The sequence below is a fragment of the Pipistrellus kuhlii genome, unplaced genomic scaffold (assembly GCF_014108245.1).
Source record: "Pipistrellus kuhlii isolate mPipKuh1 unplaced genomic scaffold, mPipKuh1.p scaffold_m20_p_27, whole genome shotgun sequence".
Lineage (NCBI taxonomy): Eukaryota > Metazoa > Chordata > Mammalia > Chiroptera > Vespertilionidae > Pipistrellus > Pipistrellus kuhlii.
In genome coordinates this window covers 297,691-311,966 of record NW_023425526.1, presented here as the reverse complement: position 1 = coordinate 311,966, position 14,276 = coordinate 297,691, and the positions used below count along the sequence as shown (strand labels likewise).

At 46.5% G+C, this 14,276-nt stretch overlaps 2 protein-coding genes and 1 long non-coding RNA gene across 16 annotated transcripts in view; 1 reads left to right on the top strand and 2 right to left on the bottom strand.

The window, feature by feature from the left end:
• REV1 (REV1 DNA directed polymerase) overlaps positions 1 to 11,729 on the top strand; it is a 104,613-nt gene extending 92,884 nt beyond the window's left edge. For 10 of the 11 annotated variants that reach the window (XM_045587241.1, XM_036454047.2, XM_036454046.2 and 7 more), the window contains 11 exons: positions 167 to 387; positions 620 to 792; positions 5,999 to 6,101; positions 7,319 to 7,484; positions 7,639 to 7,841; positions 8,755 to 8,985; positions 9,579 to 9,696; positions 10,250 to 10,470; positions 10,555 to 10,693; positions 10,922 to 11,024; positions 11,331 to 11,729. In XM_045587241.1, the coding sequence (XP_045443197.1) occupies positions 167 to 387; positions 620 to 792; positions 5,999 to 6,101; positions 7,319 to 7,484; positions 7,639 to 7,841; positions 8,755 to 8,985; positions 9,579 to 9,696; positions 10,250 to 10,470; positions 10,555 to 10,693; positions 10,922 to 11,024; positions 11,331 to 11,442 (1,790 nt within the window). In that variant the 3' untranslated portion in view covers positions 11,443 to 11,729. Of the gene's footprint in view, positions 1 to 166; positions 388 to 619; positions 793 to 5,998; positions 6,102 to 7,318; positions 7,485 to 7,638; positions 7,842 to 8,754; positions 8,986 to 9,578; positions 9,697 to 10,249; positions 10,471 to 10,554; positions 10,694 to 10,921; positions 11,025 to 11,330 lie in introns of those variants that run through there. The other variant, XM_036454048.2, reaches the window with a different exon arrangement.
• On the bottom strand, positions 7,880 to 8,786 carry LOC123653031. The gene is made up of 2 exons (XR_006742664.1): positions 8,652 to 8,786; positions 7,880 to 8,262 (listed from the first exon to the last, which is right to left on the bottom strand). It is a non-coding gene; the product is annotated as an uncharacterized LOC123653031 (long non-coding RNA).
• An 844-nt stretch (positions 11,730 to 12,573) lies between the features above and the next one.
• The window catches only part of EIF5B (eukaryotic translation initiation factor 5B), a 48,375-nt gene continuing 46,672 nt past the window's right edge, over positions 12,574 to 14,276 (bottom strand). For all 4 annotated transcript variants that reach the window (XM_036454059.2, XM_036454060.2, XM_036454057.1 and 1 more), the window contains 2 exons: positions 13,555 to 13,716; positions 12,574 to 13,288 (listed from right to left, as the gene is read on the bottom strand). In XM_036454059.2, coding sequence (XP_036309952.1) covers positions 13,181 to 13,288; positions 13,555 to 13,716 — 270 coding nt within the window. In that variant the 3' untranslated portion in view covers positions 12,574 to 13,180. The remainder of the gene's footprint in view (positions 13,289 to 13,554; positions 13,717 to 14,276) is intronic.

Sequence of the window (14,276 nt, the reverse complement as noted above, 5' to 3'; positions counted from 1 at the left end):
ATCACTTCTTCTTTTAAAATTGAAGGAAGATTATTTAAAATTAATATTTAAATTGTTAAATTAATGTAATAATTGAAAATTAATTTCAATATGAAATTTTTCATTCAAATATATTGTTTTTCGTAGTTTGTGTGAAGAAGGAAACTCAATATGTGCCCTTTCCTAGGAGTGGGACGGTCCATGGAGGCCAAGCTGGCCTCTCTGGGAATTCTGACGTGCGGGGACCTGCAGCACATGACCATGGCCAGGCTGCAGCGGGAATTTGGTCCCAAGACTGGACAGATGCTGTACAGGTTCTGCCGAGGTTTGGATGACAGACCGGTTCGAACTGAAAAGGAAAGAAAATCGGTTTCAGCTGAGATCAACTATGGAATAAGGTTTACCCAGGTACTGATCGCTCAGTGGTTTTACCTTATGCTGTCCTTTGTTTTCACTTTGTCTTATCTTGTCAGCTAGACCAGACTGGGTACTTGGCATTAAGTCTTCAAATACTTGCAATCCCAGAGCTTGTAGGGTCTTTTTAAACAACTGCTTAGCAAAATAGTCAGTAATGCGTGTGCATAGGCTGGGATTGTGAGGTCTGTGGGAGAGTGACGGAGTTTCTGTGTGCTTTCCGCAGCCCAGAGAAGCAGAAGCTTTCCTCCTAAGCCTTTCCGAGGAGATGCAAAGACGGCTGGAAGCTGCCGGCACGAAGGGGAAGCGCCTGACTCTCAAAATAATGGTTCGGAAGCCGGGGGCCCCTGTGGAAACTGCAAAATTTGGAGGCCATGGAATTTGTGATCACATTGCCAGGTAAGCTTGTCTAAAGGGGGTATTGGTGTTAATGCTTCAGTGCAGGTTGTTCTAATAAGAAACCAAGGAAGAGAATGAACAGAGATCTGTAAACTGCGATGGTAGGGATATTCTTTGGATGCAGGCTCAGCTCGGGGCCACCTTTGAGTTAAGTTGCTACGCTCAGGGTCAGCCTGTCCACGTGTTCCTGGCCTTTGGTGGCCTAGCCTTGGGGTCAGGCTGTTGGCTTCAGTGCAGGGACAGCAGGACAGGAAAGGCCGACACCTGCACCACAGACGGAAGTGGACTTGGGAAAAGGGCCGTCGGGAAATTTCAATCTAGTCATTTAATGATTTGAATGAGACGGTTCCTCCTTCAGGGAGGTCTCATTTCTGTTTGTGAAAAGATTAGTCATTGTAGTCTCTGAAAACTGGTAGAACGCATTTTAAAGTGTGTGTTTTTAATGTGGGAGCCACAAGTACAAAACTTCAGTTAAGAGCTGAGACCAGTATGAAAACACTTAGTTTTCTGCACATCACTTTATGCCACTCTGCACACTGTTTTATATCTTCTGGGCAACCACAGCTTTAAGACTTTGCTCCTGAAAGTCACACACATGTAAGGAAAGAGTTAGCGTGGTCACAGTCACATTTTATATTGATGTTGCTGAGAGTGACAAGAGGATGCTGTCAGACACAGAAAAGTTCCAGCTTTATCATTGAAGGTTTTGATTTACCAGGAAAACGGGTTATAAATTACACATTGAACAGAATTCATAAAATACTTTTTTATGCAGTTGGTAATTTTGAACTCTGTTCTTACCTATTTTTTTTAAAATATATTTTATTGTTTTATAGAGAGGAAGAGAGAAATAGAGAGCTAGAAACATCAATGAGAGAGAAACATCGATCAGCTGCCTCCTGCATACACCCCACTGGGGATATGCCCGAAACCAAGGTACATGCCCTTGACCGGAATCGAACCTGGGACCCTTCAGTCCGCAGGTCGACGCTCTACCACTGAGCCAAACCGGCCTTGGCTGTTCTTACCTATTTTAATGAACATTTAATTACCTATTTCAAATTGTAGTTTGTTGTTTTTATAATAAGTTGATTATAGGACTCTACTCTGGATATAATTGTTTTAAACATGGTTTCTGGTAATCCAGTTTATAATAATACCTTTTCTGGGAATGTAACCTGGAGCTTTATTTGTTCAAGATACCTGGAAAGGAACATCCAAAACTGATAGAATTATTTGAAAGGAGAACTGGTAGCAGTTCGTTTCCTCTTGGCATATATGCACATTTATTTATTTATTTATTTAAATATATTTTATTGATTTTTTTTTTTACAGAGAGGAAGAAAGAGGGATAGAGAGTTAGAAACATCGATCAGCTGCCTCCTGTACACTCCCAACTGAGAACGTGCCCGCAATCAAGATACTTGCCCTTGACTGGAATTGAACCTGGGACCCTTGAGTCCACAGGCCAACACTCTATCCACTGAGCCAAAGCGGTTAGGGCGGCATGTGTGCACTTTTAAATGTCTATCCGTTTCTTAGCGTTGTGTGTGGAACATTCAGCAGTGCCTAGGGCTCCCTCTGTCCAATCTTATTAAGAAAACAGCCTGTTGATCATTCTCTTTGGAAAAATCCAGATTCTCCAGAAACCTAATTACAGCGTTTAAAATGGAATTGGTTATACTTTATTTTCCCTGACTCAGGATAATATTTATTTGGCTTTTTTATTAGCACTTATCTGTTTGCTGCTTTTGGTATTTCTTTTTTGTCCTAAACCTTAAATAAGTGTTTTATGAAAACCTTAAACTTATAATACAGAAGTAGAAAGAATAGTCCTTGACCCCCCATGGGCCCGTCAGTGATTGCCCGTGGCTTCCCCCGCAGCGTCCTCCCTCCCCCAGTTATCTGAAGCTCATCTCAGCTGTAGATTCCCTCCACAACAGTCAGGCTTTACCTCTAACAAGACAGGGACTCTGCTTAGTAAACACCGTAATAAAATATGTTTTGCTGTGCTCGTAACATGTTAACTTGCATGACACTTGATGATGCACAAGCAGCACATGATTGAAACAGTGCCATTTTATAAGCGTCACCAAGATGCAGATGGCTGTAAGCCAGCTGCTGACGCCTACGCTGTGGGTGCCTGACTGCGGAGGAGATGCTGTGTTGTAGTGGGGATTATGAAATTCCACAGTGCCGACTGTTCCTCTAATTACCGTATTTTTCGGACCATAAGACGCTCCGGACCATAAGACGCACCAATTTTTAGAGAAGGAAAATGAAGAAGAAAAGATTCTGAAACAAATAGTGTCCTAAAATATTTTATGTGCATTAAAACCCAACATCACAGTCATAAACACATGTAATCAACCCTGTAAAGTAAACAGCAGCATTTAGAACCATTTTAGAGCCAGGCAAGCACACAGAGACCACACAGAGCCGGGCAAGTAAAAAAACTTTTTTTTAAAAGTATATGTGTAGGCTATATTTGGACCATAAGATGCAGGGACTTTTTCCCCCCACTTCTGGGGGAAAAAAGTGCGTCTTATGGTCCGAAAAATACAGTACTTCCTGTGGGCCACGCCAGCCTGTGCTTGTTTTTATGATTAGTGTGAGGGACACTACCTCATAGCGGCTTGTGAGACATGAAGGCTGCGAAGGGGCCCACCAGGCACCAGTGTTCACTGCCTGGCCCTTTATACAACAGTCTGTGGGTTCCCGTGCAGTGTGCTGAGTCCTGTTCAGTTGAGTGGATTAAGAACTGGTCTCCACATTCCATGATTCTGTGATTTCTTGTCCTTGGCCTTGACCACAGTCTTGTGGCTTCCAGACTCTGACACTAGATGAAACTAATAGAAACGGCAGATTTTAATGGCCTGTCAGAGGTACGTGGAGACCGAGTTCTGGCTTGATTTTCACTTAGGAAAGTTTCTCTTATAACCCTTTTCCTTTTGGGGAAAGAATCTCCCCTCGAGTCCTGTTATGCATGTGGTCAGTTTGAAGTGTGTCCATCTAAATTTTACCAGAGGAACGCGTCTGAGTGAGGAGGTGTCGCATGCGGTGCTCCCGTGCTGGGCCCCAGCTCCAGCCATCCTTTCGCTCCCGTGGCTTCTCCTGGTGGTCACCTCCATGCCTCTAGGTGCACACGGAAACTGCTACCTCTAGCTTCTTCCCGTTTTGTAAAACTAGCTTTCCCTTGTCAGTTTTCCCTGTTTCCCTGCATGCTTTGCCTCAGTAAAGTTGTTTTTTGGATCAGTCATGGTGTAGTGTTAAATTTTCCCAGCCACGCACATACTGTTCAGAGCTGACCCACACATTTCCTCTCCTGTTGAACAAGTTTTTCTCAGTTTACTGAGAATCGTTTGCTCTTTTGTGAATTGACCAGAGATCGTTTCCAAACTCCCTTCCAGGATATTTCAGTACATCAGCCATCTGTTGATATCTTTTTCTGGGAGACTTGTCTCTTGGGGTCCCTCAGCATACGACTCCTGCTGGACTGGTTTATCTCAAGGCCTCCTGCAAAGCCTTCACTCTGCGGGTGTGTGTGTGTGTGTGTGTGTGTGTCCCCCGTCAGATCTCACTGAGAGAGCGCTGGTCAGGTTGCCTTTTTGAACCTGTATGTCTGCCCTGATGCTCGGCGCTTTCCCGACTTAAAGGCTATAAACGTAACTTGGAGTTAGAAGTCACTTGTTTCCAGTAACATTTTAAATTTCGAGTGTTTTGTTTTGCTCTTTGGACTTGTAAATGTTGCTAGTATTTCACATTGCAGCATCGTCTCTCTTAAATACTCGGCCAGTCCCCGGGTGAGCGCTTCTCCAAGTCCCTTTCCTCTCCTGGATGCCCGCAGTGTCTGCGGGCTCGGCTTCCCGCCTGGGAACTGCGACCATGCGGTCTGGTCCTCTGGACTCAGCGGGACACGCAGGCCTGGCTCCGGGGGCTTCACCGAGTGGCTGGAGGGGCTGCTGTGGGGTTGTCACAGCCCATGGTAGTGTCTGATCTTTTCTGTTTGCTTCCCTGTTTCCCCAGAGCGGAGTCCTCCAGCTCGATCTGGTTCCTGTTAGGAAGGGTCTGGATGGGGAAGGGGATGGGAGGTGCCTCGCTCCTCCCTGAGCTGTGACGGGCCCTCAGGTGGTGGACGGCGGGGGCTCTCTCGTGTTCGTTCTCATCCCCTTCCTCCCCCTCCTTTCTTACACACCTGGCACCTCTAATTCCTGAGCTGTTCTGGGGGTCTGTGCTTGCTCATGTTGGTACCTTCCTCTGGCTGTTAAGCAGGCATTTGGAAGCGTTCCATTTACTGATTTGCTATTAGTATTCTAAACTATGGATAACATTTTTCTTCTCTAATCCCCTCTCCCATTTCTATCAAAGTTTATACCTTTCAAAAATCATTTTAAGTCACTTTATTGGTATTTTAGAAAGAAATTAAGATAAACATAGGTTTCATCCACTAAAGTCCACTGAAATCATGCTTTTAAGTTATTCTGTATTTATTTGTGCTGAAAGTTATTATTGGGTAACAAATCAGTGGAAATACTTTTCCAAGTGGTTTCGTGCAGAAATGGGCACGTGTCCAGATGAGTGCGCGATGTCCTCGGGGCACGGGGAGCGAGCACAGTGGACGGACGCATGGGGCACCTGGAGATGCTGGCCGTCCCCGGCCTGCAGACGGGTGCCACCCGTCCCCTTGTCACGGCTGTCCGCACGGGTCTGTTCACAGACCGAGGATTGTAACGAGCTTATATCCACGTTTAGATGTTTCAGTGGCCTCACCTCAGACTGACAAAACTAGAGTCAGGAACCAACATACAAGGGATTCATCTTTGCTTTCTTCATAGTAATCATTCTGCCGACACACCATTGTCCTTGGAACCTAAAACCTCTCTTAGTATCTAAGAGCATTGTACTTAACATTCATGCATTGGTTGCAACACAATATGTTTACATTTGTTAATGTATTGAGTACTTCTTTTTAAAGTTCCAGTTTACTTTTAGTTGGCCGGTTCTTTGTGAATGATCTTAAAATTCCAATGTTCTGTATGAATGTTCTTTTCTCCTTGCTGCCAATGTAATTAATTCATTGGCTTCCTTGAAGGTAAACTAGCTCATTGGGTTTTGGGAGTTACATACATACATTCGTGACTCTGTGGCTTCCTGACAACTTCCATCTCTGTCAGCAGTGCCCTAAAGTCACCTCTGTCGCTTACAGGACCGTGACGCTGGACCAGGCCACGGACAGCGCAGCCGTCATTGGGAAGGCCGCGCTGAACATGTTCCACACAATGAAGCTGAGCATCGCAGACATGAGAGGGGTGCGTGCACGGCATTAGAATGCTTTCTGTGACGTGGCTTTCGCTGGAGGCCTGGTCTGAGCACGCCGGGGCCAGTGTGCGGTTTGTGTGCAGGTTTCAGCTCCTGTGATAAAACCGAAAAACTCGAATTTCTCACCGGATGATCTCCTTTTTCAGAGAAAATCAGATTTGTTCTGAACTCTGTTTTCTGCCTAGAATAATAATCTGGTGCCTTAAGTTCTTATAGTGCCTTTCTTTAACAAACCAAGGACTATTTTACATGCATTGTCTTGCTTCCTGTTCTTGTTCCTCTAGAAATAGATGGGACTGGGATGAGTGTGAGTCTGCAGGGCTTGTACTTACCAGGTTCTTTTTCATCAGAAACGTGTGTCTGATGAGGAAGACTTACCACAGGCACATGAAGGTGCCTTTGGAGCAGAGATGAGAGCATGGGAAAGGTGGAAACCTAGCTCTCTGCAAGAGGAGCCTCGCTGGTCCCGTTGTGCGCTCAGCGTGCGGAGTGTGGTGACCAGCCGGTGCGGCAGGCCTGGGAGCAGCGGCAGCCAGGACTCAGCTTCTCCCTCCCCGCTGCGCTGGCTCTGCTGGCGAGGGTGGCCGTCACATGCCCGAGGGTACTGCCCGTCCACTCCCAAGCCCATTATTTTTAAAAAAATATATTTTATTGATTTTTTAAAGAGAGGAAGGGAGAGAGAGAGAGAGCTAGAAACGTCGATGAGAGAGAAAAATCGACCAGCTGCCTCTTGCACACCCCCCACCGGTGATGTGCCCGCAACCAATGTACATGCTCTTGACGGGAATTGAACCCGGGACCTTTCAGTCCGCAGACCGACGCTCTACCACTAAGACAAACCGGCTTCAGCCCAGGCCCATTTTTAATACTTTTTAATTTTATGTGAAGTTTGCAGATTTTTTTTAATTTAAAAATTTTTAGAATCTTTTTAAAACTTTTCTGGCAAAAACTTTGGTGAGATACAACAGCTCCCTTTTTTGGACGTTCTGTGTGAAAAGGTTGTAAATGAGGAGAAGTGGAGGGGCAGTCTGCTCACCAGGTAGTACAGAAGCCGTTTTTGTAAAAATCATGTAGAAGGCTGATTAAATACTTTAATTTCATATTGTAGTAATAGGAGATGTAAAAAGAGGACTGGCTGAGAATGTTGCTCAGTTGACTTCATGTTTCACTTTAGTTTTCCTAAAAACATACTTTCTTCTGATTCTAGGTTGGGATTCAAGTGAACCAGTTGGTTCCCGCTCATTCGAGACCTCCCGCATGTCCCAGGCACGTGCCAGCTCAGCCAGGCCCCTGTCCCGGCGGCTCCCACTCTGTCCTGGACCTCCTCCAAGTCCAGAAAGCAAAGGCACCCTCGGAGGAAGAGCACCAGGAAGGTGGGTGTGGGGTGGTCCTGCCTCAGGAGAGCTGTTGATTGTGAGTGCTCTGGCGGGGAGGGCTGTGTGCGCCCCTTCAGGCACATGCTGGGTCAGAGTGCCCCCACGTCCCCGAATGAGATGGAGGCTAGTTTTTGTATTTTCTGTGCTTCAGTATTCCTGGCTGCCATGGATCTGGAAATTGCATCTGCCTCTAGAACTTGCACATTCCTGCCATCTCTCTCCACACATCTGACATCTGCCATCAGCCCTGTTGTGAGCAAAGGCGAGCCTTCGGGGAAATGGAATGGTCTACATCCTCCCATCAGCTTAAAATCAAAACTAAACCTGAGTATAGAGGTCCCATCTCCTTCACAGGTATATTTCTATAATTATGATGATAATGCAAAAGTAGATTTACAGTAGGAATGACATGTTTAATTTCCTTGCCAGTATAGTCGAGAGAAAGGGTGACTCCTTAAGACCACTCTGTTCCCGAACTGAATCCCAAATGCCACATGACCGGTTAAGTGAAGGATTTGCAACCTTTGCAACTTGTGAAATGTTGGGTGAGAACCAGTTCCTTCACTGCCTCTGTGACAGGCCACACATGCACTTCCTGGCTGAGACCAGCTCTGGCGCTCAGAAGCCTGTGACGGGTTTTCCTCACAGCCGGTGCGGTTCCCTGGAGGGCTAACCTCCTGACGCAGGTGCTCGCTGAGCTGGTGCGCGCTGCTGGTGTGGAAAGTTGATTTCTCGGTAGCACTCGGTGGCAGAGGCTGAGAACATTGGCCGCTGGCTGCAGGCTAGGGCAAGGGGCCGTTGTGGCCCGAGTTACCCAGAAAGCTGCTCCCAGCGAGCTGATTGGCCTGCCCCACTCCTGAGCGTCATGCCCCCCAAGGGCCGTGTGCGGGGCCGGAGGAAGGACCGGGCCTGGGAACAGGGATGCCAGTCTGTCTGCTCTCAGCCTAGCATTGTGCTCGGGGGCATATAGTTTCCTGCCTGAAAGGTTAACTTCTGGCTTTAGGAATTGGAGATTTGAGCTCAATGGAGGCTCCTCCTGTGTGTACTGGCCTGATCCTGGGGACCGGCCATTGTGGAGCGTCACCTTCAGAACCACACATTTCTGCTCGGCCTTCAGAGCAGGGGCAGGCGGTGGCTTTCCTGGCCTGGTTATCTGCTCCTCACCTTCTCTTCATTATCCGAGATGTTAACGTTGAGGGGCAAGTGAAGTATGAGCTCTCCAAACATCATCTCTGAGCGTGGCGCACCCTCGCACCCTGTCTTACAGCTTGATCAGTCTGTTCTGGAAGCACTCCCACCCGATCTCCGGGAACAAGTAGAGCAAGTTTGTGCGGTCCAGCAAGGGGAGCAGCACGGGGACAAAAAGGAGCCAGTAAATGGCTGTAATACAGGGATTGTGCCCCAGCCAGTGGGGACGGTTTTGTTACAAATACCAGAACCTCAAGCATCTAGCAGCGACATGGGAATTAATGTAATAGCCCTCCCAGCATTCTCACAGGTAAGTGAAATGGAGGGGCCTTCTGCCAGTGTAAATGGCCATACCCTCCTGCTCCAGTTCAGGGCATATCTTTCCTTTCCCTTTGCACCTGAAACTTGCATTAGTCTACACCACGTCCGTATGGGGGAAGGGGCGGGATTGGCTCGTCTCATCATCTGCAGGACAGACAGCAGCCACTCAGAAACAACGGAGGTCTGAGAGGAGGGAGACTATGGCACATGGTTGTTCACAGCTTCTACCCAGAACATCCTGTTCCCGTTTAGACCTCTGATGGGGCTGTGCTTGAGAAACAGGAGAAGCGCAGCTTGGGACAGTAACACAGTCCAGTCTCATGTTTCAGAAAACATGGCATACCAGCAGAGCCTGTGCTCAGTGTTTTGTTCGTTAAAAAAAAGTCCAGTTCATGCTCAGAATTGTATTCCTTCTTCTCATCCTAAAACCTCGTGAGGATTTAATGAGCCTTAATATTGAGGACCTGTTAAGAATTCATACAGATCAGAAAAGTATCATTTGAAAATAATCTCGTGTGAAAAGTATTAAGCCAGCTGCCATATAGAATCAACTCCTTTGACTTTGAACCTCTTTCCCACTAGGTGGACCCAGAGGTGTTTGCTGCCCTCCCTGCTGAGCTGCAGAAGGAGCTGAAAGCAGCGTATGAGCAGAGGCAGAGGCAGGGCGAGAGCGTGCACCAGCAGCCAGCCAGCGCCGCCGGTGAGCACTCGGGAAGTGGAGCGTGGGGTATAATGGCCAGACTCTGCTCTTAGTAGTGTTGAGGTCTTTAAATTGGGGGAGCAGAACAAGTAGACAATACAGTAAGTGATCGAGTCCTAGTTAGATTTGTGTCTGTAACTTCTTGACTTACAAACACCATTCTTGACTTTTTTAAAGCCCTTTAAAAAAACAAAGATGCCTAAATAGGTATTTCTAGAAATCTTTTCGCATAATTGCCAAGGCCATTGTCCTTTGAAACAGATACATAAAAGGATGCAGGCTAAAAACAGACTAGTGCTGAGGAGCCGTTTATATTTCACCTGCTGAGTTTTCATCACTTCCTGTGAGCAGTTAGCAGTCAGCAGTGGTGCAACAGAAAGATGAAGCGGGGGCCAGCCCAGCCTGACCTCTCAGCCCTCGTCATGAACTGCCTCCCAGGCTCAGCTAGAGGCTAGTTGGGGTGCGTGTGCACAGGGGTTGGATTTGAGAGGGATGGGGGGATCCATATTACTATCCAGATACCTTGGTTGAGGATCTTATGTTCATCTTTTAGTGCCAAGGAATCCGTTACTTCAGCTGAAACCAGCCTCGGTGAAAGAAAAGAAACGGAACAAGAAGAAAAACCCCATCAGCTCCCCCAAAAAGGCTCAGAGCCCTTTGAAAAACAAGCTGCTTAACAGCCCTGTCAAAGCCGCGCCAGGGGCCAGCGGGAGTCCCCAGAAGCTAATTGAAGGGTTTCTGAAACACGAAGATCCTGCTCCCGGGAAAGCACTAGTAAGCTTTATGCTTTTTAAACCACATCTTAACGCACTCGATGTCACGTAAATACAGCACTTTTATCATTTGTTTTCTTAACAGGGAGAACTCTCTGCTTCTGCTTCAGGTGTGCAGCCTGCCGCCCCGGGCTGTGGCAGGCCCCCGGCACCCAACCTCGCCGGCGCCGTGGAATTCAGTGACGTGAAGACACTGCTCAAGGAGTGGATCACCACCATCTCAGGTCAGCCTGGCCGGGCAGAGCACCGAGCACGATGTGTAATGAATGGTCCTATGGTTCCAACTATGCCGATGGCGCTCATTTTCTAAATCCTGTAAGCTTCAATCAGCCAGAGCACTTCCACTGGTTGGGAAAGTTCTCTCGGAGCCCATTGGCTGTGCTGTTGTAAAATGCAGTTTCCTGTCCTAGAAATAGGTGGGCTGGTCCTCATTTGATGTTTTTCCCCTCCAGATCCAATGGAAGAAGACATTCTGCAAGTAGTGAAATACTGCACTGACCTGATAGAGGAGAAGGACTTGGAGAAACTGGACCTCGTTATAAAATACATGAAAAGGTAACTGGTACTGCCATCATGGGGAAATGGCATGTCACAGGGGCTAGTGGAGGAAGGCAAGGCTCTGAGTTCTGTCGTTTCTGGCAGTGAGTAGAATGCAAAGAAAGGAATGCTGCAATACTGACTGGGTAATAAAGTCAGAATGAGATTGTTCCCCTTGGGGTTTCATATAGTTTAAAACCAAGGGAAGTCCTTTGGAATGTTCGAGTTTGCCAAAATCGATTCTTGATTCTTACATTAAAATGTTAAACTGATTCTTGAAGGAATCATGAGTCTTTCCTGGTGTTCCTCTTTCCCCACCTGTAGGTTGACGCAGCAGTCGGTGGAATCAGTTTGGAATATGGCATTTGACTTTATTCTTGACAATGTTCAGGTGGTTTTACAACAGACTTATGGGAGCACATTGAAGGTTACATAGTGTGACAGGGAGCGTGGAGCTCTCGCTGCTGCGCCATAAGTGCTTGTGAGGTATCTACAAAGTGCATGGTAGTGATGCTCTGAGTTTTCATAATTTCAAATTTCTTTTGGAGCAAGTGTTTTGTACATTTCTTTTCAAAAAGTGCCAAATTTGTCAGTATTGCATGTAAATAAATGTGTTAATTCTTTTACTGTAGTATAGATTCTATTTACAAAATGTTTGTTTATAAAGTTTTATGGATTTTTACAGTGAGGTGTTTACAGTTGTTTAATAAAGAACTGGATGTATATTTTGTACAGGTTCCTTTTTGTGAATCCTTTAGGGACCAGGTCCGTACCATGGGAACCACCTGCAGCCCAGACTCTGCGAGGCTAATTCCCGCGAGGGCCAGGCTGGGGTCTGCTGCTTCCAGGCAATCACCTCCACACAGGAAGGAAGTTAAGGGCCTGTTAAGGACATCTTCACTTCTTCCAAGTGGAGGAGTTTACATGTGGTGAATCAGCACACACGCACAATTAAGTTTCTCCTGGGAAAATTATGCCCCACAGGTGTTTGGAGGTGTTTTTCTTACCTCTATTGGCCCTTAGAGAAACTTCAATAATGACGAGTGGTACAGATTTTCAAATGTACGTATTTTTATGCTATGTTATGCCATAACACTTTAAAAATATAGTTTACTTGGGAACATTTTCTTCAAACACCTACACTAACTTCATTCGACACTGCTATAAATAGGTAGACAGACCCTTGAGATCTGTTACACGAATTACCCTTATATTGAGGAAAGGAGTATATCCTCATGTGAGGAAAGGAGTATATCCTCATGTGGACCTATCACTCACACTTTCCAGGAAAAGCATAAAAGTAGGAAAACCATAAAAGTAGCTACTATCAGAGTTACTAATACGCATGTATCATATGATGTCTCCATGACAATTTAGAAGCACTAAGCCCCAAATAGTTATCAGTTCCCTGTTTTCTAATCAGAAAATGTATGCATGATATACAATACATTCTAGGGTAAAATAGACCAAGATTATATAAAAAAATCCCAGTGTTAACATGTACTGGTACACAAGAGCTGAAGGCTCCTGGGGGAGAAGCTACGCTACCACGAAGGCCTAGCAGAGCTTTCTAGTGAATGTTCTCGTTGTTGGAGTCAGAATTGTGCTGATTACAGGGGACTCGGACTAGACAAGCGCCAATAGCAGCCAGCTACACTCGACACCATGGTTTCACACAAAGCAGATAGAGAAATACCAGAATACCTAATTTCCTATTTTAAAAAATCCAGAGCATATGGCAGAAGAATGCTGGAAAAAATGACTGTGGGAAGGAGATGCATAAATAAAATAGTATTTCTTACATCAAAAGTCCCAAGAATCACAAAATCTGCAGAAGCTTGGTTAATCAAACACTGCAGTACTGATTTAATCAGTATAAAATCGAGAGAGCTTTAGATCTGTAATAAAAATCCAAATTTGGGGAAGGGCAAACTTTAAAACAGCAGCAGGTAGGGTGGGGAAGGAGCGGGCATGTGGACAGGCACCTTGGAACTGTGGGACATGTATTTGACCACTGTCAAACCAGTGTAAGTTTCTTGGTTTCTCATGGAAAACATTTTATACATCTATTTTTTTCCTTCCATACTTAAGTGCATCAGTGTCCAGATACGTCCATTCCACTTTTTATCTTGTTTTTCTTGCATTTACTCTAATTCTTGCCCCATGTGGAAAAATTAGATGATTTCAAATACTTTCTTCAGCTCCACAATAAGCTGCCAGTCACTCTTCTGCATCTCATCTCTGAACCAGTCTTTCAGAGCATCGATGGACTGCCGGCTGATCTGCAAAGGACGAGGCACAGGAGGCATCAGAACAGAATGGAACCAACAAGTGCCCAGAGAAGCGGGCGACCCCCAGACGTTGGCCGCTCTGACAGACACTAAGGCAGCGCTGCTGGGGCCCTGGGAGACCAGCGCCCTCACTGTGAGCAGCTTTCCCGAGGGGCCGCTCCCCGTCAGCCTGCCCACACCAGTCCCTTCCGGCTGCCGAGTGAGGGAGCCAGCAGGGCCGCCGCCTCTTCAGAGGTCCCCTCTGCGGAGGGACTTACCTTACTGACGAGAATGTCTGTGGCTTCAAAATGTCTGCCGTACATTTTGGGGGATTCACCAGGGATAGGTTCTATTTTCACACAGACTTCTTGTCCTTTTTTTGCAACATCCACTTGCTTGTGGTTTATTTCAATACTTGTTACTATTCCAATGTCCACAAACTGTAAAATAAGAACAAAGGACAATGTAAACACAGGAACCTGCCTGTTGCAGCACCGAGAGACGAGCACTGAGGAAAACCAATGTCTGGGCCAGTGCCAAAGCCTCGGCTGTTGACCCTCCACGGGCACCATCTCCACAGCGGAGTTTTCTCATTGATAAGTCGGGGGTGACACAGCACAGCCCTCTCTGCCCTTCCCGAGATGGCCACAACTTGGAAAGTGCTGTATGCTATTTTCTATTTCTGTCCCACCCTGCACAGGACAGGTGCCCAAAGCCCAGAACCAAGAATGAGTGTGGAGTGGCTGCTGTGAGCGAGGGGTGAGGAGCAGCGGACGGAGTCAGGGCGGCCTTGCAGGCCCATTTCTTTCTGAGGATGAATTATGAGCAACCTGGTCTCATTACGGGGTGGGGGCATCCTCTGCTTGGGAAGATATAGGAGATTAAGAGAGAAAATAGAGGTTGGCCAGTCATACAGGAGACAATAACTGCAAATAAACATCCTAGCTCAGCCACTGAAGTGATATGGGAACTACAGGCATGGTCTGGGCAGGGATAGACG